Consider the following 26,485-nt stretch of genomic DNA (forward strand, 5'->3'; position numbering starts at 1 on the left):
CCTGCTGAATAAGTCCTCTCTGCTTTTCAAAATACCATAATAAGTAATATAGCTCTTATCTTCCTCCCCATATTCCATTTTGACCCATATAGCACAATTTCAGCAAGAAGTTATGTAATAAAGCAAATTACATTGCTTTCATTTTGTGAATCAAAGGAATGCCTAGCATTATTAGTATGAATTTTTGCACATGACAAGGCAGTGCAGGGTAGAGTAAATAGTTGTACAGCATTCTGAAGTATTCTGAATTAGCTTTTACCCCTTGGGTAGGAGATGCACATGCTTAGCACAGGAAGATTTACACTAATCTGTACAAATGTTGTAAACCCCACCCCACCTTGATTAAAATGTAAGCTCTTTGTCTTACATTGTGTTTGTTTGGTTTTTTTTAATTTGTATTTAAATCCCCACCACCAAGCAGAGTACCTTACACAGACTAGGAACTTAATAAATGTGGTTGAATTGAAATAAATTTGTATACTCTATTAGTCCACCCTTAGTATTCCCTTTTCTTTCACACTTTAAAGTTTGTTTCATAGAATAGCAGAATCTCAGATTTGGAAGGGACCTCAAAGGCTACCTAATCCAACCTCTATATGAAATAGATTCCCCTCTACGACATACCCAGTGGATTATTATCCAAAATTCAAAGATCTCTGTTGAGGTTCACCCTACTACCTCTCAAGGCAGTCTTTTCTACTTTGTAAAGCTCTATTTGTTATTAAGTTTTTTTTTTCTATAAATTGAACCAAAATTTGCCTCTTTGAACTTTTCACTAATTGATTCTATTTCTGCCCCTAATGATCAAATAGAACAAATCTAATCTCACTTAGAAATGATAGCCCTCTAAATATGGGAAAAAAGCTATCATGTTTTTCCTAAGTTTTCTCTTCTCCAAGATCACTATGTCCAGTTCTTTTGAATATCATGTCATGATATTGAGGGCCCCTTTACCACCCTGCTTGTCCTCTATGTGAAAAAATGTTCTTTCTAAAATGTGTTATCTTATACTGAATATAACACTGATGGAGATTCAGATCTCTAAGCAGGGGAAAGACTGGAAGGTATATTTTGGTCTTGATAGGCATAGGAATGATGATTAAGGTAAGTGATTGCCTCATTGGTTAAATAGTTTTATTGTTTTGATTACGTTGCCCAGATAGAGAGGTAGAAAAGGATAGGATTGGGGCTAGAAGTGGGAATAAGTGAGTATGCATACTGGCATGATGTAAAGATGGCCTGCAAGCATCATGCTAGGGCCTGATTCAGGCTAGACATCAATAACTTTTACCAGTCAGGATTTTAGGAACCCAAGGCAGAAAATGGAATGTTAGTTTGGGTCCAAGGTAGAGGCAGAAGGAAAGGAAGATCAGCATTCATCCTAGTTTCCCCTTTACTAATACAGAAAGTGCTGCCTTGAATATTTTGGTATATATGGGCCCTTTATTTCTGTCTTTTACCTTCTTGGTCCAGTAGTAGAATCTCTATGTTAAAATTTACAGACATTTTAGTCATGCTGTTAACATAATTCCAAATTGCTTTCCAAAATGATTGAACCATTTCACAGCTCCACCAGGAGTCCATTAGTATGCCTGTCTTTCTGTAGCCCCTTCAACATTCACTATTCACTATTCACTATTCTTTGCCTCCCTTCTTTTGTCATCTTTGTCCTGCCTTTCTTTCTCTGTCTCTTTTTGAACTCACTTTGAAATAGTGCAGTAAAACTTCAAGCATTTTTGTTACTTAAGACCATATGCAGTTAAAATAAATATAAACACAAATAGGTTCGTTGCTCAGACTATTTGCTCTGCTTCCAAGATTATTTACTGCTACTACCATTAATGTTCCACACACCGTCAGTCCCCACTTTATACACCACAACCCTGGAGCAGCTAGTGGCAACATGCCTGCTGCTGACAAGAGTTGACACTGATGATAGGGACAGCAGTAAATAGTTCCAAATAGTGGGATTGAGTTGGGAATATGTGTTTTCAGAGAAAAGGGCTGGAACTAGTTTGAAGAAGCAATACCAAATCATTATCGTGCTCTATCACCTACTTTTTACTCTTGTGCAAACTAGTCTGGGTAAAGTAAAGATCTGAGTGGCCCAGAATAAGTAGGTGAGAGTCTACCATATTTGATATATCTTAGAACTTAACAGCCAAAAAGAACATTAATTATCCACTAGTCCAAATTCCTTATTTTTCAGGTAACTAAGGCCCAGAGAGGTTAAATGACTTGCCTAAAGTTATCCAGATAATTAGTAGCAGAACTGAAATTTGAACCTGTCATGAGCTCAATGATTTGTAACTTTTATAGTCAGTAGTTATCAAAAAGTGGACCAAGAATCCCTGGGAATCATCAGGTTGATTGAGGGAGAAAATGATGAGTTCTCTTCTGGACATGTTGAGTTTGAGATGCCTGCAGAACATTTAGTTCAATATTTATCCAAAAAGACAGTTGTGCCTAGCACTAAAGTATAATGAAGAGTGCCAGATTTAGAAGACCTGGATATGAATCTCAGCGGTGACACTTCATTGGGTGAACATGACCAAATCATTTAATCTCCTTAATGAAACCTACTAGCTCAGGGCCTTTTATATAGCAAATACTCAATTAATGTTAGTTGATTGTGTGCATGGAGAGGTGGATGGATTTATTCAGCCTATGTTTAAATACTATAGGCTATACAAAATAGTATGACATGATCTTAGCCTTTAAGGAGTTTATGTTCTATTTGGAAAGATAGCTGCAACAGTTATATATGTGAAATGCTAAATAACAATACAGCAATTAAATGAAAATAAATCAACAAGCATTTTTAAGTATTTACTATGTGCCAGTCACTGTACTAATTGCTGAGTACACAAAGAAAGGCAAAAACACTGTCCATGCACTCATGGAGCTCACTTTGTAATAGGGGAACAACATGTATATAACTACATACATAGAGATATGTCACATAGATGTAGAGTAAGCTGAGAGAAGAAGGTATAAGCAGCAGGGAGAATTGGAAAAGACCTTCTGAACAAGGTGGGATTTGAGCTGAGTCATGAGGGAAGCCAGGGCATCTAAGAAATAGATGTGACAAGGAACATTTGAGGTATGGGGGATAGTCAATGCAAAGGCACAGAGTTAGGAAATAAGAGTATAGTGTGTAAAGAACAGCAAGGAGGTCCATATAGCTGTATTGTAGAGTTTGTAGAGGGGAGAAGACTGGAAAGATAGGAAGGGGCCATGTTGTGATGGACTTTGAATGTCAAATGGAAAACTTTACAGTTGACTCTCAAAGTAATAAGGAGCCACTGGAGCCCATTATGGTTAGACATGCATTTTAGGAAAACTGCTTTGATCACTGAACCGAAAATGGATCAGAATGGAGAAAGTCATGAGGCAGAGAGACCAGTAAGAAGGCTATTGTCCAGTCAAGAGCTAATAAAGTCCTAACAAAGTATGGTGACTATGAATAGAGAGATAGGGACATATGAGAGAAGGTAGAAATGACAAGATTTGGCAACAGATTGAATATGGTGGGGGTGAGTGGAAAGTTAATGGGAGGTGAGTGGGAGAGGAGTTAAGGGTGACGCTGACTTTGCAAGCCTAGGTGACTTGGAAAATGGTGGTATCCTTGACAAGTAATAGGGAAATTCAGAAGAGGGGAGGGTTTAAGAAGAAGAACGAGTTCTCTTTTAGACATGTTGAGTTTGAGATGCCTATAAGATATTCAGTTCAAGATGTCCAAGAAGGCAGTTAATGATGCAGGACTAGAGCTCATTAGAGAGCAGGGCTGTCACAAGCTACTTCATAGTATATGAAAGTACTTCTTTAAGGATCTGTGATTTCCTTAGTGTTAGTATTCCCTCCAACAGTACAATTCATGACCCCCTATGACTTAGTAAGTAATCTTTGAGAGTTGCTATGGCCAAAAAAATTCAACTTCCTGAGGCCAATCTGGTAATGAATCCCTTCAAACTTAGTGAGGCTTACCCTTGTAGAACAGATTATACAGTCCAATGGTGACACTATAATAATAATAGTTAACATTTATATAGCACTTACTGTGTACCAGTCACTGACTAAGCACTTTACAATTATTATCCAATTTGATCCTCACAACAACCCTGGGAGGTAGGTGTTATTAAAGTCCCCATTTTACAGATGAGGAAATTGAGCAAACAGAGGTGAAGTGACTTGCCCAGGGTCCCCCAACTAGTAAGTGTCTAAGACTAGTTTTGAACTTTTCTTCCAACTCCAGGCCAGTTCTCTATCCACTATACCATCTAGCTGCCTCATATAAAGAACATTTTGCACCTTGGTAAGATTTATCAGAGTTTGTGCTCCACTGGTATAGCTTTATGAATCCAACATCATGCCCATGTCACAGTAGAATAAGATGGGACTAGTGAGGACTTTAGTGGAGGTGAAAACACTAAGCAGCTTTCTCCATCTACCAGTCACAGCACTCTGTGGAGCTCTATGTGGAAGACTCTACATTGTGTCTGAAGTTTTATACTGAGTTTCATCCTTAAGAATTGCTCCCATTTCTGTGATGAATAAAAATCCGTATATTTTAATGGCTTGCCATAAAAATGAAAAGTAAAGCATTATTGAGTGATATAAAAATGGGTATATAAATGAAAGCAAACTGCATCATCAGCAGTTCTTTCCACACTGCATACATATAAAGACTGACTTGTGACTATAATTGCTATTTGCAGAGCCTAGTGATGTTTGTAGTTCAGTTTCTTCAATTTGTGATTACCTAGAAATATATTTTTTTCAAAAAGAGCCTCCCAGTTTCTTCTTGATAGCCATCAGGCTGTCATTCCTTGTGCTGTAGCATTCATAGCAGTTCAAAGCTCTTTCTTATCACTTGAAGTTTCAATGTCTCTTATAGTTTCTCCGACTCACTCTTCCTGAAGTTGTCCTGTTTCCACTCTTGGTACTGCAGCTGCTTGGGTTTCTTCCCACCAGAGTTATGTTTCACCAAGCATAGCTGCTTGGGTTACTGTGTACCAAGAACACATCACCATTAATCCTTATTTTGACAACTGTTCGGGGAAGTTCATAGGTTACACTGATGAAATTGCTTTAGAAGTTGGGAGGCTTTCCTGCTGTGAACTTTGAATAGTAATTTTGGTATACTTCTAATACATACTTAGGTTCTACTTTTTATTGTAGTTATTTGTGTGTTTGTTATATCTGCCCCCTAGATTATAAACTCGTGAGATTGCATGCTGGGGTGGTGTCTTATTTAATATTTTTACCTCCCCCCACCAGCATCTAACACAGTGTTCTCGACATAGTACATATATAGTCAATATTCATTTAATTGAATTCAAACAATATAAAGTTCAAGTCCCACAGCCTTTAGAAAGTTAGTATACCTCTGTGCACTGGATGTGTGAAGCCATTCAGACTTTTGCATGTCTTCCTGAATAAGTGTTTTTAGAACTCAGTTATCCATATAGCAGCTAATTGATAATTATTTTTAGTATTTTTGAAGCCATTCATAACATATTTAGTTGAATTTCCCAGAAGACTTAAAGTGTGCAACAGAGTAATGTCTTTGAAGTGATGAGATCAGAAACCAAGGAATTAGCAAGGGAAAGTCATGAACAAAGGGAGGGAGCAGCTATTGACTAACGTTTGAGATATTTCTATAACAAGGCCTTGTGGTAACATTCTCATAGGATCACAAAACTTCAGAGTTTGAAGGGAACTCCATGTTCAAACATGTTCACCTAGTTCAAACCACATTTAAAAGGAAATTTCTTCTCCAACATTCCAGACACAAGTGATCAGCCACCCTTTGCTTGGAAACCTCCAATGAATCTGGAAGTCCATCATCTTTCAAGATCCCTTCTGTTAGGAAGTTTGTTCTTATATCCAACCTAAATTTGCCTCTCTGCAACTTCCGCCCATTACTCTGAGATTTTCCCTTCAGAGCTAAGCAGAAAAAAAAAAACTTATTCTTCTTCCCAGTGACAAATACTTGAAGACAGCTATCATATCACCACCAACTGAGTCATTAGTACAGAACATTGCAAAGATTCACTCATTGATGATTCAGTTTGCTACTACTTTGGGGATTTTCCAATTCAGCTTTGTGAAAAATATTATATTCATGTTCCTTGGTTATATCTGCATTTTCCCTTTAGGTGATCTGGATGCCAAATTGGATATTGATTACATCACTGATTGCAACAGTATTTGAACAATATTAGTTAATCTAATACTCAACACTTCACACAACTACAGTCATCAAATAGATATGTCAGAGTCTCCTGATGAACAGTGACATAATCAATAAGATGTCACTCTTTGGGTCATCCATTTTATCTTCCTCATGCTCAGCATGAATTTTGAGAAAGCTAATGAATCAGAAATAGTTTAAGCAATGGAGAGGATAGTTAAAGTAAATGTCAGAAAATCAGATAAGCTAAAAAAATTCATTGATGAACTGACAAGCTAAAAGTACATTTCACAACATAAAATTGCATGATGATAACTGTAGGCTATCTTTTACTGGCCAATATAGGTATTTTTAAAGTTTAGTGGTTATTAATAGTATTCATGTTTTTTTCTAATTAAAATTGCATTCTTTTAAAAAAATAAATTCATAGTATTTTAGTAAATTTTCTCAATTCTCCGTTACACTGTGTAAATAAAATCTTACCCTATAACCTTCAAAATAATTGAGTTCAAACAGCAACAGCAGCAGTAACAGAAAAAAGGTAGTTACTAAATACAGGCTCTAATTCTATCTATCAATTACAATCTTGGTCTTGTGGTAAAAAGATTTCTGGTGGTTACTAGCTGCAAAAATATTGATTTATCAATCTACCATGGGCAGTATTTTAGTGTTTTTTTCCTACATAAATATTTATCTGTAATTGCTATCAATTTTTTATTTTCCCTTGAGTTGTGTATCTAGTTGCACATAGATGCATCCCAATTCCTAACTCTCTTACTTATATTTGTATACAATGGAGATTGGTTATCATACATGATCTTGATAGTAAAGTGTCAAACAGGATTTGTGGAAAAGCTATTTTGGTTTGTAGTTTAGGATGAATTTTTATCAAATTGTGGATTAGCTGAATCTGCACTGGGCAAAATTATTGTGTATGATTAAATCACAAAATGGTTATTGCATTGTGTCATCTGAAGCAAAGTACAATTTGAAATACCAAAATTCTATTTTAAGGTTTCTTAGGGCAGAGTTACCTGGAGATTACCAGAAACATGAGACTCTTGGGGGGAGGTAGGGAACCCACACACATGCATGTGGAAAACTTGGGCAAACCATTCTGTATTAGGGCCAAAATTGAATCCTAGAATTGTAAAGATGGAAAGGACCCCAGACATCATCTAATCCAGCTGTTATCCCAAAGCAGATATTCCCTCTGGAGCATCCCTAAGAGATGGTCATTAAGTATCTGCTTGAACACAGTACATCCAATGAGAGTATTAGGATTGTATGACTGTAGAATATGTCTCATGACCTTTGGCTCAGGCATGCTTCCTCCATTATGTTTCATGCTAGATATTCCCATTATTGAGTGCTTTGTACACTATACTTAAAGAAATGTAAAGAAAGAGCATAATGTTTTAGAAGCCATGTTATACTTAGAATCATACTGAGTTTGCCCGTCATTTTTATGTAAACTATTTTCTAGATACATCTTCCTTATCCTGTTTGTTTAGTTGTTTTCAGTCCTGTCCAATTCTTTGTGACCCCATTTGGGGTTTTCTTGGCAAAGATACTGGAATGGTTTGCCATTTCTTTTTCCAGTTCATTTTACAGGTGAGGAAACTGAGGTAAACAGGGTTAAGTGACTTTCCTAGAGTCACACAACTACTAAGTGTCTGAGGCTAAATTTGAGTTCACAAAGAGGAGTCTTCCTGACTCCAGGCCTGGCACTATATCTGCTGTGCAATCTATCTGCAACCTTATCCTGTACTTAGGCAGCTGATTTTTTTTTCCTGATCTCCTAAGGTGCTAGTTACTTCTCTACCTTCAGTCCTCCCAAGATTATCTTGTATTTGCTTTGTATACATTTTGCATATACCTATATATGTGCATGTGGTATTTCTCTAGTTTGGAATGTTAACTTTTTGAGAGCAATGACTATTTTGCTTTTTGTCTTTTTACATGATAGATACTCAGTAAATCCTTGTTAATGGACTAAGTGCAAGACTTTACATTTAATCTTACTAGATTTGGCCCATTGTTCCAACCTGTCAAGATGTTTTGAATCTTGAATCTGTCACTCAATATATTAGTTGTCCCTCCTGTCACATACTGTATGATAAAGTAAAACTGTACAGCTCACATGCTTCATGAAGACATAGCATTTGAGCTGGGCCCTGAGCAATGGATAGGATTTCAATAGTAATAGATGAAGGAAAGAGGACATCTCATTCCAGAAATACAGTAGGCAATGAACTTAACAGAGTCATGAAGCTGGAAAAGTATAGGACATATTTGGAGTATAGAAAACTGTACAGTTTTGTTATATCATACAGTATGTGAAGGGAGGTAGTGTGAGTTAATGCTGAAAAAGGTAGTTTGGAGCCAAACCTAGGATGGGAAGAGGGCTTTGAATACTGCACTAAGGAATTTGGAATTTAATAGTTAATGAGGAGTCACTGAAGTGTTTTTGGGTTGGTCTAGTGACCCAATATGATCTGGGCATTACTGCAGGATTAACTATTGCCTCTTGTCCATTTTCTAAAATCCATTGCCCATACCAAGGAAGTCATAATATATGATATATATATTATGCCAAAATACAAAAAAATTGTAGCACTTTTTGTGATAACAACAAATTGGAAACAAAGACATATTCATTGATTGGGGAATGGCTAAACAAATTGTGGAATATGAATGCAACAGAATATTACCATGTTATAAGAAATGATGACTATGATGAATATAGGAAATCATGGAAAGATCTACATAAAGTGATGCGGAGTGAAGTAAGCAGAGCCAATAAAACAATATACTAACACAGCAATGTAAATGGAGAAAAAACTCACCAAAAATATCAAAAGCGAATGGTTGCAGTATTACAAAAACCAAGCATGGCTCAAAAGAAGAGATGAGAAGAACTTCCCACCCTTTTTTAGAGGTGGGAGGTCCTCAAGTGTTAACATGTAATACTTTTTTTACAGCCTTTTTGAATCTAGTGACCAATTCTGGGATTTTCCCCCCCTTTTCTTTTCTTTTTGTGTTTAAAAATATTATTTGTTATATGGGATGTTTCTGTGGAGAGGAAGAGGGAGGAGTACAGGGGGAACTATGGTAATATAAAAAGATAAAAGACCGGTAAAACTTATTTTAAAAAATAAATAAAATTGGTAGCCCCAAATTTTCTAAACTTGTTTTCCAGTAACTCTAATTTCTTCTGACAATTGAATAAAATTTAATTTTTAAAGGATATAATCTGATCTTTTCTCCTGTACCTTCCACCTTTTACCCTTCCAACTAAGAATACATTTCATAGCCCATACCACTTTCATCCAGAAAAAAGTAGTCTTGGATCTGAACAACCTAAAACATGGCTTCTGTTTTTTCTTCCTCATCTTCAGTTAGTATTTATTGAGCATCAGTGGAATACGGTGCAGCATACTTTTAACTCTGACACTGGTGTGTTTTTATTCCCTTAGTTATTTTAACTTGTTAAATTGTAGTCACAATCTTTGTGGTTAATGAAACAGTGAAAAGCCTACTCTGAATTTCACCAAGTGAAGCTGCGATGTGCAGGAAGGCATCCCTTTCTTCCTGTCTTTACATAAGACTAATCAAACTGACCTGTTTCCACAAGTATCTTTCCTTTTCCTGATAATTTGTTTAGCATAAAATCATTATTATAGCAGAAACTACATCTTTTGCTCATTGTAAACACCATTTAAAAATATATTGTAGGTGTGTATAAAATGTTATCCCATATAATATAATATTAATGATCATAATATTTCCATTTTCAGAACAGAACCTACTAATTGTTTTCTGGGCTACTTGGATCCAAAGTCCAAAAAAGAAAAAAAAAGGAAATAAAATGCAAAATGTATAGCCCTCTGGGGAAATTGAACTCCTTGGTAAATTTCTTAGCCTTACCAATAGGTTTGGCAAAACAAATCTCAGGAAGGATAAAGGGACATGAGACCTATAGATTGAAAATTTTATAAGTAAAAAGTGATTGAGAATAAAGGGGGAAAAAGTCTGATTTGTGAGATAGAATGTAGCCATATATTTTAATGGTAGTCTTTTCAAGAAGGTCTACTATTAAACACTGACATCACAGAATCAGAAGGTAGTATATTTCCTCCCTCAAATTTATCCAGCTCTAGATCTTAATCGTGTTCTCAGGACTTTATAATTCCTGTTGCTTTCCCTAAATTATATATACAACATATATTAAAATCAATTAAGGTGCTAGTCTTTTTTTAAATTTTTTTTTTTTTTTGGCAATTGGGGTTAAGTGATTTGCCCGGGTTCAGACAGCTAGTTAAGTGTCAAGTATTTGGTCTGAGGCCTGATTTGAACTCAGGTCCTCCTGACTTCAGGGCTGGTGCTCTATCCACTGCACCACCTAGCTGCCCCCAAGGTGCTAGTCTTAATGTCATAATTTACTCATTAAAATATAACAGATTTTTAATAAATCTAAAGTTGAGTAAATATAAAATGAAACCACAGAATTTCAGTTATAAGGGACCTCTCAAAACTACTTACTTCAACCAATATCTGAAAAATATTCCTTCTGCAGCATACTAGAAAAATAGTCATCTAACTTTTGCTTGGTGTAATGCAGAATGCATTCTCTCCCAAGGCAGCCCATTCTACTTTTGGAAAACTGTAATTGTTAGGAAACTTCCTCTATGAAGCCTAAATTGTTCTCTCTGCAACTTCTCCTACTGTTCCTAGTTTTGCCTTCAAGGGCCATATGAACCAAGTTAAACCCCTTTTCCAAAAGGTTTTTTTTTTTTACTTTTTAACTTAAATCTGGTAGTCTTTCTGTTCTCCAGAATAAGTCAGTAATCATTTATTAAGCATCTACTATATGCCAAGCATTTTGCTAGGCACTGGATATACAAATAGTCAAACAAATAATCTCTACTCTCAATGAGCTTATATTCTATCAGGATATACATAATATACATATGTACATAATACAAATATATATAATATATATGTGTTCAGGATATCTTTATCAAGATATAGAATATATACATCAAAGTACATCAGGATGGTACTATTTTTCTCAAAAAGAAAGAGGTCCAAGACTGTTATTTGCTCCTTCAAGGGATTTTACTCAGACATGACTAGTTAGCCTTGTTCCTAAGATATTTTTTGGCTTTTGCATTTAAAGAACTTGGAATAGCCACTTACTAGTGCTATTGGAATCAAAATTTTGACCTTTAACAAAATGGTTAATTTTCCAGAACTTCCTTTAACACCATCCAGTAGTCAAATATTTTCATTCTCCATGAAATGAGGAAATGAGTTAATACTAACCAAAATAAGTACTTCACCATTAATGATCATGTGCATAATCATGAGACATACTACACATACGTACATTGAGAAAGTAGAGAACAAACTGAACTCTTGTGATGAGTAGCATACAGATTTAAAGGTCAACATGGTAAGGCCAATGATGTCCTTTAGACCAGTGAATGTCCTCTGTGGTTAAATCTTTCAGCTTCCACAGCAAAGGTGTAACTAAAATTCCCTAGTATGAACTCTTTCTCTTCCATTTTGTTTCTCAGACTGAGTTCTGAGTCATTTTGGGGTTTTACAAAGCAAGTTCAAGGTGTTCTTCAAAACAAGAATTATAATAATTATAATAATAGATGGCTCACTACTTTTGTTGTTTGTATGATGCAGAGGTTAAGGCCCTGAAGTCTTAGTTCTAGCTGTGTAAGTAGAGAGAAGAGGTTGAATATGAAAGATGTTTTGCAGGTAGTAACAGCAAAATTTGGCAAATGATTAGATAAGTGGTATGAGAGAGGATAAGAGATTGAGGATAATGCCAACATTATCCACTTGGGAAGCTAGAAGAATGGTGTTGTCTTTGACATGGAAGAAGAGAGAGTTCATGAAGGATGAGCAGGATAAGAGATAGACTAGAAACAGGAAGACCAGTTATTACAGTTGTCTAGGTAGGAGGGAATAACAGCCTGAGCAAATGTGGTTTCAGTGGGAGGTGAACAAATGTGACAGATGGTAGAGATATTGCGGAGGCAGAAACCACAGGACTTAGCAATCAATTGGATGTAAGAGAGAGTGAAGAGTCAATGACTCCAAGGTTTCAGGTAAAGATTTCGAGTGGTTAATTGTATTATTAAGAGAAATAAAGAAGTTAAGGGGAAGGGGAGTTTTAGGTGGCAAGGTAATGTGTTCAAATTTGACATGTCAAAGAAAAGATAATGTAAAAGTAACCAAGACTGCAGATGAAACAAACATCCATAATCAAATGCTAAATCCTATGTACGAGACAAATGCAAATATGATAATAACTAGTTTCCATTTTGATTTATTTCTGATCATTCTGATATTTTTTGTGTTGTATTATCAATTTTCTTTATAATTCTGTGGATCCAGCAAACAAGCATATCTATAAACAAAATAGAAAATGTACCACATAAGGTTCCAGCAACCATGCTGATGGGATCCACCACAAATGTTCATTATCTAATCTCACCTGGATCCTCCACCTCCTCCTAATTTATTCCCTATCCTACTTACCACAAAAGCTTTTCCAAACCTTTTATTTCCTCAAATGTCTTACAGCACCACATTGCTTATTGACTGACTGGCTGACATTGTCATACCTTCTCAGATGAAGACCTTCAATATTTTGCAGAGAAAATAGATGCCATTCACTGTGAACATTCTCTTCTGTTTTTTCTGTATTTCACAATTCCTTTACATCATCCCTACTGTCTCTTCCTTTACTTCAGTCTCTGATAGAGAGGTTGCCATTCTCTTCATCAAGACCAACCCCCATACATATATCCTACTGTCTTCTCCAGCAAATTGACCCATTATTACTTGCACTCTCTCTAATCTTCAATCTCCCTATCTATTGTTTCCTTCCTTGCTGTGTATAAACATGTACAAGACTTCCCATTCCTAAAACTCCCTACCAGAGGCTACCCATCTTAGCCCCTTCTCTCTACTAATACCACCATCACCCTAGTTCAGATCTTTTCACCTCTAACCTGAATTATTGTAACAGCCTTCTAACTGATTTCTTTGCCATTAGTCTCACTTTTCTCCAGTCTTTACATAGTTTCTAAAATAATCTTACTAATGAACAGGTTTGACTGTTCCTTCCCCTGCTCAAAATCCTCAGTAGTTCCCTGCTACATATAGAATGAAATACAACTGCTGTGTGGCTGTGTACTCCTTTCATTGCAACAGCTTGTTGCTGTCCATGCTTTGCTATAAATTTTCAAAATGGAATTTACCCAAGAGTTCTTCCTTCAAACTCGTAGGAAATGAAATATATTCTTTAGGAATGAAGATTAGGATACATACAACTACTGACCCATTGCTTTATTCTGATTGGCAGTTTGGAAGAGGTTCTCTCCCTGAGGAGTGGGGAGAAGGAAGGAAGAGGATGCCGACAACTTATAAAATTTCCAGTAAAACTTGAGAAAGGAAGAGAGGTCATAGGTTTACCTAGGGAAACTTGTTGTATGCCTTAGGACACTGCCTTAAATTCTCTATGTCATGTTTCTTTCAGTATTGTTATTTTATTTCCTTTCTGATCTGTCTCCTCTCCCTTTTTTTTTAAACCAAAAAGATTCTTTTAATCACTACCTGCATCCAGTACTTACATCAGAGAAGGGCAGTAGATGATACTCCTATTTTCCTCAAAGAAGTCTGGCCAGAACTGGTGGCAGCTTACTGTTTTAGGAATCTCAATTCTCTTCTATGTAGGGTCCAGAAGATTTAAAAAGTAAAGACTACACCCCATAGAATAAGTATATCTGCAAAGACAGATCTGCAGGAGGGATTGTTTTCCTTTCTGCAGTTTCAATTTAGTTCAGTCCAACAAGCATTAAGTACAATAGGTGAAGAAAGGAAGGGAATTCATTCCAATCATAGGTAATGAGCAGAGGCACAGAGACAGGAAAGTGTAGAGCACATTCAGAGGACAGACAAGGGTTTCAGTTTAAATAGATCACAGAGTAAATATATGGAAGGGAACAATATGACAAAAGTATGGTGAGCCAGTGGAAAATGCCTTGAGTGATAGGCAAAGGTTAGCCTCCGGGGAAAAATGAGTACACAGTGACAGGTACATAATAAATGCTTATTGACTGACTGACTACTTACTTGAGAAGATTGAGGTTATCTTACAGCAACTCCCTCAACTTTCCGGCTCAGGATTTCTCAGTATCATAACCCAATCTCTCCTCTTTCCATTCTGTCTCAGAGGAAGAGGTATCTCATCACTTTGGTAAAGATAATTGCTCTACCTACATTCTTGATCCATTTTTATTCTGTCTTCTACCTGAACAGTTGCAGTAAACTCCTTACATATTTTTTATGCCTTGGCTCTCTCCATCCTCCAGTTTATCCTTCCAGTATTACCAGAATATTCTCCCTTATGTGTACATCACAATTGGGAAATGGCTGAACAAGTTGTGATATAAGATTGTGGTGGAATATTACTGTGCTATAAGAAATGAGGAACTCAATGATTTTAGAAAAACATGGAAAGACTCGCACAAAATAATGAAACGCAAAATGAACGGAACCAAGAGAACATTGTATACAATAACAGCAATATTGTTTTAAGAACAATTTTGAGTGAATAAGTTATTTTGTCTATTATAAATACCCAAATTAACTATAAAGGACATATGAAGAAAGACACTATTGTTGGCATTCAGAGAAAGAACAGTAAATAGAAGTATGTATAGAATAATTTTACATACACACACACATACACACACCTATTTGTTTAGACACATGGTTTAGACACATTTAGATGGTAGCCATCCCTGGGGGGGGGAGAGAGAAAAAAAAGAAATTTACACGATAATTTTATTATATATTTGAAAGGAATAACAAGTTGTGCATAGTAGATTTGTAGTTTCATGTATAATCATCTTTTCTTTATTGTACTATGGAAATGCTTGTTTTATTCCATAAATTAAAAATAAAATACTAGTCACTGTGCTAAGCCCAAGGATACAAAAAAGACAAGAACAAGATCCTTGCCCTCAAAGAGCTTACATTCTAATGCAAATAACTATGTACATTCAAGATATTTAAATATCTTGAGAAGAGATAGAGAGAAAGAGTGAGAGAAAGTGAGAGTGAGAGAGAAAGAGAGGTAAGCACTTGATGGTGAGGGAGACAGAGTGCTGGGCTTGGAGTCAAGAAGACCTGAATTCAAATATGGCCTCAGACACTTAACTTGGTATGAGTCCCTGGGCAAATCACTTGACCTTCAGCTCAGTTTTCCCAACTGTACAATAGTGATGATACTAATAATAGCATTTGCCTCACAGGGTTGTTGTGAGGTAAAAGCTTTTAGGACAGTCTCTGGCACATATTAAATACTATATAAATGCTTATTCCCTTCACACACACACACACATACACAGTAAGGAAGGTAATCTCAGAGGGAAGGAACTGGGGGTGGGAATGGGAACAGAACTCTTTCATACTGAAGTTGGGATTTTAGTTGATTCTTGAAGGAGCCAAAGAATCTAGGAGACAGAGATGAGGAGGGTAGGGCAGGATGGGGTGGTGGTGGTGGTGGTAGGGGCTGGGCAGCCAGTGAAAAGATATGACTTCGGAACATGAAAGGAATAAGGCATTCAGTAATCCAGTATGAATGTGGAGGAGGGGGAAAGATTGACACTGGGGCCAGAAGTGTCAGGGCACAGAAATGGAGTTAGGTGCTGAGGCGAACAGCCAAAGGCAGAAGGCAGTGTTTGGATCAGAAGCAGGAGTTCAGGTAGTAAGTGTCTCAGGAACTGCTGCTAGGCTGAAAAGGATCTATACTAGTATAGCCAAGATGGGGAGTTTCATGTGTAGATGTAATGCAGTTTGCTGCATTCGGTTTCATTGTAGGTTTGTGCATGATTTTATGTAAGTCTGGGAGGTAGTGTGGGGTAGGGGATAGAGAGATGGCCTAGAGGCCACAAAGAAGCAAGTTCAGGTGCTACATCCTACACAAAGTAGCTTTGGGCAGGACTCTCAATTCTAAGTTGCAGTGAAGATGCCTACCTGAACTGGTAGAAAGAATTTCTCTCCCAGAAGTGCCTAATGCCAATAAAATCGTGGATCTAGGCCCTATCTCTTTCCTGTGTGAGGCCAGCTCAAGCTTCTGATTTTTCTAAATTACCTGTAGATGGAGGACAATTGGCCACAGCAGCAGTATTTCTTGCCACCGGAAAATAGCATCTAAACAGTAGTGAGCTATGGAGGGAGGGAAAGATGTCTTTTACCACAGAGGCTAAGTCAATAGATGAAATATCCCCAAGGTCAACAGTTTCTACAAATAAGGCAGCAGAGTTCCTGAGGAGAAGCTACCAGAAAGAGCTGGAGGGGTAACGAGCCATTACCGGACCAGCTTCTCCCCACTCACCCACAGCTTGGAAAAAAATTACTTTTCCCCAAAAAAAGTCTGCTTGGGTTCTGGGGAAGTTGAACTCTGAAACTTGCTGGGCTGTAATGAAATGTTTCTAAATGAAGCAGAGGCAAGTGTTTGAGTAACCTGAGGCCATGCCCTGCCACTTTTCTCTTCCCCAAGCTGAGCTCAGAGACAGAACTACTCAAGTCGGGGGTGGAATTAGGTGGGTGGCTGGTTAAAGTTGAGATATTTGTGTTGCCACTCCTTTATTTCCCCCATCCTACGCTCTTGCTTTTATTCCCATTGCCAGGGGGCAGGAAACAGCTCACACTGTACCCACACATACTTGGATCTCCTTTCTCAGCCTCCAGACTAGACCCTACATCATCATCTTCAAATTAAGATTCACGGGGAGCCTTGGGGTTCATGGCACTGTACTGAATGTTTCACCAGCTTCCTCCCCCACCACCCCACAGGGAGCTTTACTTAATCCCTAGCAATCTGTCTGCCTGGCAATGACAGGATCAATGTCAGGCCACACACTTTACACCTTAACTTTGACACTGTGAGCAAACTTTAGTCTAATGTTCACTACAATGAGTAGAAATTGTCGTTTGTGTTTTGTTTCTAAAATCTCATGGTCTTTACCCTGGACCCATCCTTATTGGCTTGATTTTATATATGTGTTTCTAGGAGAAGAACTTGGACTGGTTTCCTCGGATGCGAGCCATGTCTCTAGTTAGCAATGAAAGTGACTGCGAGCAAAATGAAATTAGAAATCTGCAAGAGAAATTAGAATCAACCATGAGTCTGGTCAAACAGCTGTCTGGTCAGTTAGCTGAGCTCAAGGAACAGGTAAGTGTTCACAAAGTGGGTAGAGCATGCCTGAAGTGGAGACCAGGAGACTCTTGCAAAGAAAACTTTATCAAAAGGGATTTTTTTTCCTTGAAGTACAATGGATGAAACAAAATTAGGTCTGATCAAGATCTTCTACATTGGTCAGTAACACCAAAGTTCCATCTTAAAACCACATATTCAAGAGAGCGGTGCAAAGCCTTAACTAAGGATTCGAGTACATAGGGGAAATTAAGTTGAGTTAGGGCAAGGGGTGGGAGTATGGTAAAGAGGTGAGAGGATAGTACAAGGAATGACCACTACTCTGCATGGCTAAGGTAGACTAGAGACAGAGGTCATGGGAATTGAGATAGTTGGGGTCCTTGGAGGCCATATTCTGGGGTAAAGGAAAAGAGTATGAACCAGGTTCTTAACTTATTAGAGAGAGAGAGTCACCTGGTCCGTAGATGTCAGCAACAAGAGTTTGGACATAAGGGCATGAACTTTAGAGGAGAAATAAGAGATGGTGGTCATCTCTGTGGATGACACAACATCCCATGAAAGTGGAATGGTCTGAAAATGGGAGGGAAAACAAGAGATATAGAAACTCTTTCATCTGGCCCCATGTGTCAGGGAGTATGAGAGGACCATCCAGTCTTGGAAAGGGTGCCAAAAGATGTGGTTCCTTTAAGAGAAAGTTTGAGTTTGTGAGCACCAGAAGACAGAAAGCTTCTGAGATCAAGGAAACTATGACTATAGATTTAGATCTAAAAGGGACCTCAGAGGTCATCTAATCCAATCCCTTGATTTTACAGATGAGAGACCTGAGGCTCAAAGAGTTGAAGTGACATATCCAAAGTTACCCAGATCCCCTGGGTTCAAATCAGTGATCTTCCTACTGTGTAACAATATAGAAGGTTCTAAGAGAGCAAAACGAAAATGGATTGTAGAGGAGTATATTGGGGGAGAGCTAGTGCTGACTTTGTTAGTGCTGTGGTAGGGCTGATCAGTACCAGAAGAGGTATGAAAGCTACAGGATGTTGGATGCTTTGGAACCCAGGCCAGGTTGCTGACACTGGGATGGTTTGGAGGGGTGAGATGGGATGTTCACTCCCCTGGAGGTGAAATTACATCCTGAGGATGGTAGCATTTGGGGCCCAGCCCTAGGTGCACCATGCTACTTGCAGCTCTGCAATAGTACTGAGCTCTTTACCCTCCAGGGAGTTACTTTCAAAGGCTGGAAAAAAGTTAATACTGAATACACAAGTCCAGCTTGAGCCTTGATGGATAATATTTTCTCTAGCTGTAGTCACCCAAGAAAGCAGAACACCATTGGTTATGTTCTAGTCGTACAAGTCAATCCCTTCTTGCATGGCACCATATTACTAATAATTATATTTCTAATAACAGCTGTAATCCTTGTTCTTAACATACTGTATTACGGTAAAGTAGGTTGGCTTAGCAGACACAGAATCATCTTCAGGATCAGGAAGAACTGGGTTATATGTATGTCATCTATTATGTGTGAGACTGGAGACTCTTAGCACTTCTTAACCTCTCAGGGCCACCAGGCAACTCTAAGGCTGAAAGTTGCAGAAAAGATGTTGAGCTGCACTGATATAGGGAGTTTCCCTAAACCTATGAAATCACAAATGTGGTCCGATCTCCATTATTTTTTCTTATACTTTTGTGAATCATAGTTATATATTAAAGGAATCATTGTCTCCTGTTTCCTAGCTGCAGGCTAGAATGTTGGTAGACATATCCTTTAAGATTAGTCACATGTATATGTTTCTCTGTGGCACCTAGCAATGTATGGATGTTAAAAGAAATTAAGCCATGCCTATCTATCATAGCTCAATAGTATTCATTAATAGTTGAGAAAATCAGCTTATCTCTCTGTCTCTTTCTCCCTCTGTTTCCTTCCCCCTCCCCCCTCCCACCACAGATGACAGAACAAAGGAAAAATAAGCAGAGACTGGGCTTTCTTGGATCAAACACACCCCATGTGAATCATCACATGCCACTGCACTGATACCATGGGGGGAAGCCGTGACTAGCCTTTCATCAGTATCCCTGCTTGATTACAGAATAAAGAACTGAGATCGGGGGGAGTGAACAGTGCCTATTGTTACAAACTTAAAAACAACCAAGTGCCAAGATGTTAAGTGGTTTTGCTCTGGGAACAATTTACAACTGTTTTTCATGGTTGAGAAGACCACAAATGAAAATGTAATAGCTACAAAGGGTACTTTGGGGTACATGTTATACATTCTTCAAGCAACCTGACATATCTTCAATTGAAAAGAATGATTGGGGAGGAACAGGGTGAGGATGAAAAATAAGGCAGATAGAAATTAATAGGAATCAGGTTTGTCTCACTGTATCAAATGACTGCCATGGTGGTGCAGCATCTGCAATACTCTGTTAATTATAGTAAATAAGTTGGGGAAACAGGAAATAATGTTTCTATGTTTTAATTTCTACTAGTGTAGAAAAACAATGAGAGTTGCAAAAATTGTCAATGCTACTGAATTTTAGCTGTCACAAGGCAATTTTCTTATTTATAACATGAAGCACAATGGATTTACAACAGTGGGAATTTAATCCTTTGGAGCTTATGCATGTTACATTGACAAACTAACTGGAAAAGTGATTTCTTTTCTTTTCTTTTTCTTTTTTGGATTCAAATGTTCTCTATTAATGTGGCTGCAAATGGAAATTTTTACTTATCTTGTTGTTGAAACATGTTTCATAGTTATTTATATTCTAAGATTTTAAAAGATAGAAGAAAAACCCAAAAGTAAGCCCCATGGAAAGATTTTTTGAATGCATATGTGCTATTAAAACTCAGATTGAGATTGAAAAATTAAAAAGGCCTAAAGGTGGCAGAAGTCTTGAGGGACTTAAAATGGTGGCATTATATTTTATAAGCACATGATAGGAGCAATTTGATTTGTGCATGCAATGCTTAAGGAAATCAGCAGTCTTATTTATGCTATTCCTTTAGTTGAAAAGAGAAGCCAAGAAGTTTATGGAAAATGAGAGAAAATGTTGATTTTAATTGAAATTTTAACTATTGATCAGAGGTTTTGAAAATATATTGAAGATGTTTAACCCTTCCCAAAGGTAAAATACTTTTCATATTAAGTTATAAAAGAATATTCATAACTAGCTAGAAAGGCCAAATGACAAAAGAAAACTAATTTTTTTTTACCTGCTCTCCTTCATTCTACAAGATCATTCTTATAAATATCATGTTTAGCATGTTAGGGCAAGATGCAGATAAGAAAACCTTAGAAAAATAAGAGCAATATTATAGAGCTGAGAGCCTGGTGATCTTGTATGGTTTAACATTTTTGTCCCATATATACAATTATAGAATACTTCAGTACTTCAAAGGATTGATGGTCTGATTGGTATAGGTAACTCTTCTTTTACTATTACTAAAGCAAATCTCAACTTTTCTATCCCATGTAGACAATCTTCATAAGCTACCGCAATACTTTGATGGTTCTCTGCTCTCATTGACATGGGAGTATCCCTTCCAACTGCGCAAGTTGAAACCCACCTTCTCATCTTATGTAACCTTTTTCATGTTTTTCTATATGTCTTCCACAAAGGGGATCACCCAATATATTAAATCTCTCAATAATGTATTAGGTACCAGTGAAGCATGTGTGCAATCCATCAGATTTATCTCACTCTCACTAGATAACCAACTCACTTCATTTTCCAGTCCAACGATCCTTTGATAATATCTATTGTGTTGCTTTTTTTTTGTACAATACTTTGTTCATAATATCCTACATCTTAGTCAAGCTCACCATGACTCTCCATTACCCTTTTGATGACCCATACCTTTCATTCTTGAGAGAATGTTCTATCCCATGTTTCACAGACATATAACATCATTAGAAGAATATTGATGACATTTTTCAAAATTGACTTTTCCATGAAAAGGAATCATTATGAACATTGCACAGTTTCCCAAATGCAATCTGGCCTATTCTATTTCTGTTAAATTCAGAATACAGTGCCTCATTCATCTGTAAGTGTCTATGTGAGCAATGTGTACTAATAGATAAGCTCATTGGAGTCATAGAAGCATAGAGCAGAAAAGCCTTAGAGGTTGTCTCATCTAACTCCTTAATTTTATAGATGAGGAAGCAAACTCGGGCCCAAAATTCTACAGGTAGCAAAGTGTCAGGGCTGGAATTTGATCCAAGGTAGTATGACTCCAAAGCCCATGCTTTTTCCACTGTACCATACTGACTCCTACTGGTCACCTAACTGAATAGCACATTCTACATAATAGCTATTCTTTGATTTGGTGTTTTCCATGTGGATAGTAGACTAAGCTCTTTTGAGTGATTGTGAAGTTCATCTTCATAATCAGTGTCATCATCATTACTTGTGATGAGCCTCACCAAACTTAGCCAAGCTTTTCCTCTGATAGCAGAGAATCAATTGCTGACCCACTGACCCATACTCAAAGCTATGCCACCTTGATAAGACCTCCCAGGACCTTGTGCTCCATTAATACAGTCTTAAAGGGCCCAGGGTCATCTTACCATAAGAGAGCAAAGCAGGACTTTAGTGGATGTCAGTTATAGAAATTGAATTTCAAATTCTTTAAGATGTCGCATATAACCACAATGCTTCAGTTCAGTACCCAGCCTGTAAAACTCCTGAAAGGCATTAAAATGTAATTGGGAAATATTTAATAGGATAAATAAAAATACAACATAGATAATGTTAATTTGTGGTTTTCTAAGTCAATATGCAGTGGACTATTGGGATCCATTTCTATGAGTTTGACACCACTGTATAGTTTCAAAACTCATTAATTTCTAATAAAAGTTAAAATATACATTCACATAGGAAAAAATAACAAATAAAAAATCAACTTTGCTCCTGACCACAGTGAGATGCTGTTGGTAGCACCTGAGGAAGATGGTATGTATGTGTTTGTGTGTGTGAATCAAATATCTGAACATCCTTGATATGCGCCCATCAGGGCAAGTGATCCTTATCCTGACAAGACATCTTCACTTGTTCAATCTCTGAGGTACTACAATATTGCAATTGATTCAACTGCTCCTTACTCTTGACTAAACCTTTAAATCACACCTTACCTAACTATTTTATAAGATAGTCATTCTAGCCAATGATGGTTATAAGCAGTATTAGAAAAATGCCTGCTAATGAAAGTATTTTCAAATTATTTAATTAAAGAAGGAAAACCATCATGGGGATGTGTGGGGCAAGACATGGAAAGGTGAGATTATGATCTCACTATGATTTTACAGCTGGAAAGTACTTTAGAAGTCACATCACCTAATCCCTTATTTTTTAGATGAGAAAACCAAAGCCCAGAGAAATTTTGTGATTTGATCAAAGTCCACTGTGAATTGAAAGCAGAGGCTCCGTTCAAACCCAGGTTCTGTGAGTCCAAGTCCAGAGCTACTGGCACTCACTGTATCCTAGCTAAGCTACATTGCAGATTCCCTTGCATACAACTTAAGCAACAGATAGCATTCCTGCATAAGATGAAGCTTTGTATTCTCTGAATGGAAAGAAAGAACAGATTTATTTGTTTGCACTGGTATGAAATACTAATCCTCAGCTATTCTTTCAATTGTCAAGCATTCTCTCTCATTCCTGCTTCATAAACAGTTCCTTTTTTAGGAAGAGATCTTCTTGTAGAAGATTGCTTTTTGGAAGCTTGGAAGCAACCTAAGATCTCAAAACCAACACCCCCTATCAGGTAATACTTGCCCACAGTGTTTGCTTCAGTTTTATCATCCAAAAGAGATTTTGCCATCAATAGGACTATCACTTGAACAGTGTATAAATACTATTCAGTTTTGCTTGCTATGACTTCCTTCTCTTCCTCCAGTTGCTAATAGAAGTCTAGATTCTTTAAGACAAATAAATATACCAAGATATTGATGTCAGTTTAAGGATGATAATTGGAATGTGTGTGTATATGTGTGCGTAAGTAACTGCTTTACATTTGTACGCATACGTTGATGCAACTGGTATGCCCATGAGTAATATGCTTCATATTAATGTAAATTTAACAAAATAAAACTAAGCATCTTTGAACTTAACAGCTTAAAAGAAAATCAAATATTTGACTATTAAAACCCATGTTAGTTTTTTTTAAACATCATGGAATGATGAATGTAATTTTCAATAAATAAAATAGTTTGACCATTTTAAGTTCTATTCCCTTGCTCCATTTCCAGACCTAAGAACTTCACACAAATATATTTTTTTAATTAAAATGTTCTTAGATGAGATAGTGTTTTCTGTTTTATGAGAGGCTATAATGTTATAATAAATGAATTACATGCTTAACAAGATTTGTCATGTTTTAAATGAATTTACAAGAAGGATTATTTTCCTTGAGCATCAAAATCCATTCAATTGGTGGTCAGAATCCGGTTTCTAGTTAAAGATTGTTCATACAAGTCAAAACTAATTGATCTCCTTCTAGCCATGTTCTCAGCTGACTACTGTTTCCTTGGTTTGTAGTTCTTGCCTTAGTGCAGAGAGCCTTGCATCCCTAGGGCGTAGAATAATTATGTGAAGGAGTAGATGGGGACGGAACTTGTGCTTTCTGAGAAGTAACCAGGAGAAAAGAGAGGCAGACATGTTTACTATGTGCTCAGTATAGGATTACTAGCACACTTGAATATAAGTAGATAGTTAGAGCAACAGGCATATAAATGTTGCTGAGACTAGAATTAAAGTTACAAATGACGTTTAACTCAAATGTGAATTTAAGAATGCTTTAGGAAGTAGTTACTATAAGATAATAAGAGAGGCAGCTGTGATGTAGGACAGAGTCAGAAGAGTCTCGTACCCCCTCTCCCTGCCCCATTTCTAGCCTCTGACATATTTTGGCTGGCTATATAACCCTGTTTAAATGACGATTTCTCATAACCCCTAACAATTCACTAAAAGATACGTTGCAGAGCAGGTGCCCATATGCATCTGTTTAGGGCATTTCCCTCTGTTGTTGAGCCGTTTCAGTCCTACTCTTCTTGACCCCATTGGGGTTTTCTTGAAAAGATACTGAAGTAGTTTGCCACTTCCTTCTCCATGGGCATTTCTCTACACAGATGAAATCACTCATCCAGGTCCCTCTACTCCCCCCTCAAAAAAAAAGGTGAAAGAACTGATGCCCTAAAAACCAATGGAGTAAATCCTGATAAACAGACCACATCAGCTCTTGCTTAATAAAAAGCAGATCACCTGATTAACTTCATAGGAATGGATACAGAAACTACAAATAAGTTTCAGGAGAGGAGCTGAAGCACTCATAAAGAACATAGTTTTCCTCTGAATTAGAGTTGCTTTCCGAACTTCAAACATCTTATGGAAAGACTGTGTTTTTGGCATGGTACAATGGAAAGAATGCTGGCTCTAGAGTGAGAGAGCCTGGGTTCAAATACCCCCTTCTGTTGTTTACTGCCTGTATGACCTTGGGCAAGTCAGTTGACTTTCCAGAGCCTCAGTTTCCTCATTTGTAAAATGAGTGGATTGGATTAGGGGCATTTCCACCTCAAGAGCTGTGATCCTGTGGTCAACACAGAAATCAATGCTTCTCTGAATATTTTATGTCTTTTTTAACTACTAGGTTCTGTCTGTCTTACTGACTGACTAGGTGGCAAAGCTAGTCATTGTTTTGATCTTATTCAACAAGGAAGACCTGGTTTTGGTTGTCTCATGCTCAACCTTAGGGTGCCCCACCACACTATTCTGAATATGGAGGAAGTGCCAGGCTCTCTGATTCACAGACCATCTAGCTCCCAGATCCACCTCTGGATGGCTATATATTGTGCATGTAGTCAGTATGGACTTATCCAAAATGAATTAGCTACATTACTACAAAAACCTGCTATCTCCCTTAACCATGTTTCACTGAGCCCTAGACATATCTGTCAGTCAGTAAGCATTTATTAAGCACTTATTATGTGCCAAGCAATGTGCTGTCACTTTACCACTGGAATAATAGAAGCGCTTCCCACAAAAAGAGACCAAATACATTTGCCATAAAATCAATAAAAAACAATAAATAATACAATATCTATTACCTAACCATGCCCCAGTTCCAATTTCTAAATAGTATATTGGTTGCTCAGTTTTCAAAGCTCCAGAAAATTCAGAGTTCAGTTCATTTACTTCCATGTCCCCCTTGTGCTTCTCCCCCCTGCCCTCTGGCCTTTTCTCCCATGAGCTGGTAAAGAAATGTGGACAAAATTAGACAATTCACAATTGATATTCAACTCATGCACCCAGTAAGGCCAGTCTATGTTGGCATGTTTTGGAGGTGGTGGTCAGGAATTGGTTTCTGGGAAGTCATGTGTGAACCACAGTAAAAAGGCCATTATGGCTGGAATGTAGAGTACATGGAAGGAACTAAAGATAGAAAGGGGCCAAATTGTGAAGAGATGGTTTGATCCTCAGAGTAATAGGGAATTACTGGAGTTATTGAGTGAGGGAGGGGTGGAAACATGGTCAGGACCATTGTTAGAAGGACAACTAATGCCAGCACCCTTTCAGTTCAGATTTGATATTGGCATAAAGTGAGGCATTGAACTCAGAAGACATTGAACATTTAACAAAGGAGGTTTACTTTACTCTTAAAGCAAGAATATGCAACAGGACTAAAGTGGCACTTAGCTTTTCTGGATGTAGCCCTCCTTTTTACCATCTGGAAACATGGCTAATCAGTTAGTCATAAGAGTATGTGACTTGCCATGATCTTAGATCTCCATCAAATCTGAGAGGCTCAGACTCCTTGTGACTGGGGGTTTTTTATGTACTTAGATGTACTTAGGAAACTGTGTCAAAAAGCCATGGCCAATCACTTCCCAGACACTTCCTGGGTCTTTCTCATGCTGGTTATCTCATGGGAGTCACAGGAAGTTCAGGTAAAACCTCCCAATGGTATGGGTGGGAAGAAAAAACTTGTGTTAGGGAAACACTGTTCATATCACATACTACCTTTTGGTAGCAAGGTCCTG

The 26,485-nt window shown here is 37.4% G+C and overlaps 1 protein-coding gene across 1 annotated transcript in view; it reads left to right on the forward strand.

Moving 5' to 3' along the window:
* ITPR2 (inositol 1,4,5-trisphosphate receptor type 2) overlaps positions 1-21,118 on the forward strand; it is a 507,541-nt gene extending 486,423 nt beyond the window's left edge. The window contains exons 56-57 of the mRNA XM_027838537.1: positions 17,304-17,465; positions 19,393-21,118. Of these exons, the coding sequence (XP_027694338.1) occupies positions 17,304-17,465; positions 19,393-19,479 (249 nt within the window). The 3' untranslated portion in view covers positions 19,480-21,118. The remainder of the gene's footprint in view (positions 1-17,303; positions 17,466-19,392) is intronic.
* The last annotated feature ends 5,367 nt before the right edge of the window (positions 21,119-26,485 follow it).

This window comes from Vombatus ursinus, unplaced genomic scaffold, assembly GCF_900497805.2.
Source record: "Vombatus ursinus unplaced genomic scaffold, bare-nosed wombat genome assembly UNPS02014830.1, whole genome shotgun sequence".
Lineage (NCBI taxonomy): Eukaryota > Metazoa > Chordata > Mammalia > Diprotodontia > Vombatidae > Vombatus > Vombatus ursinus.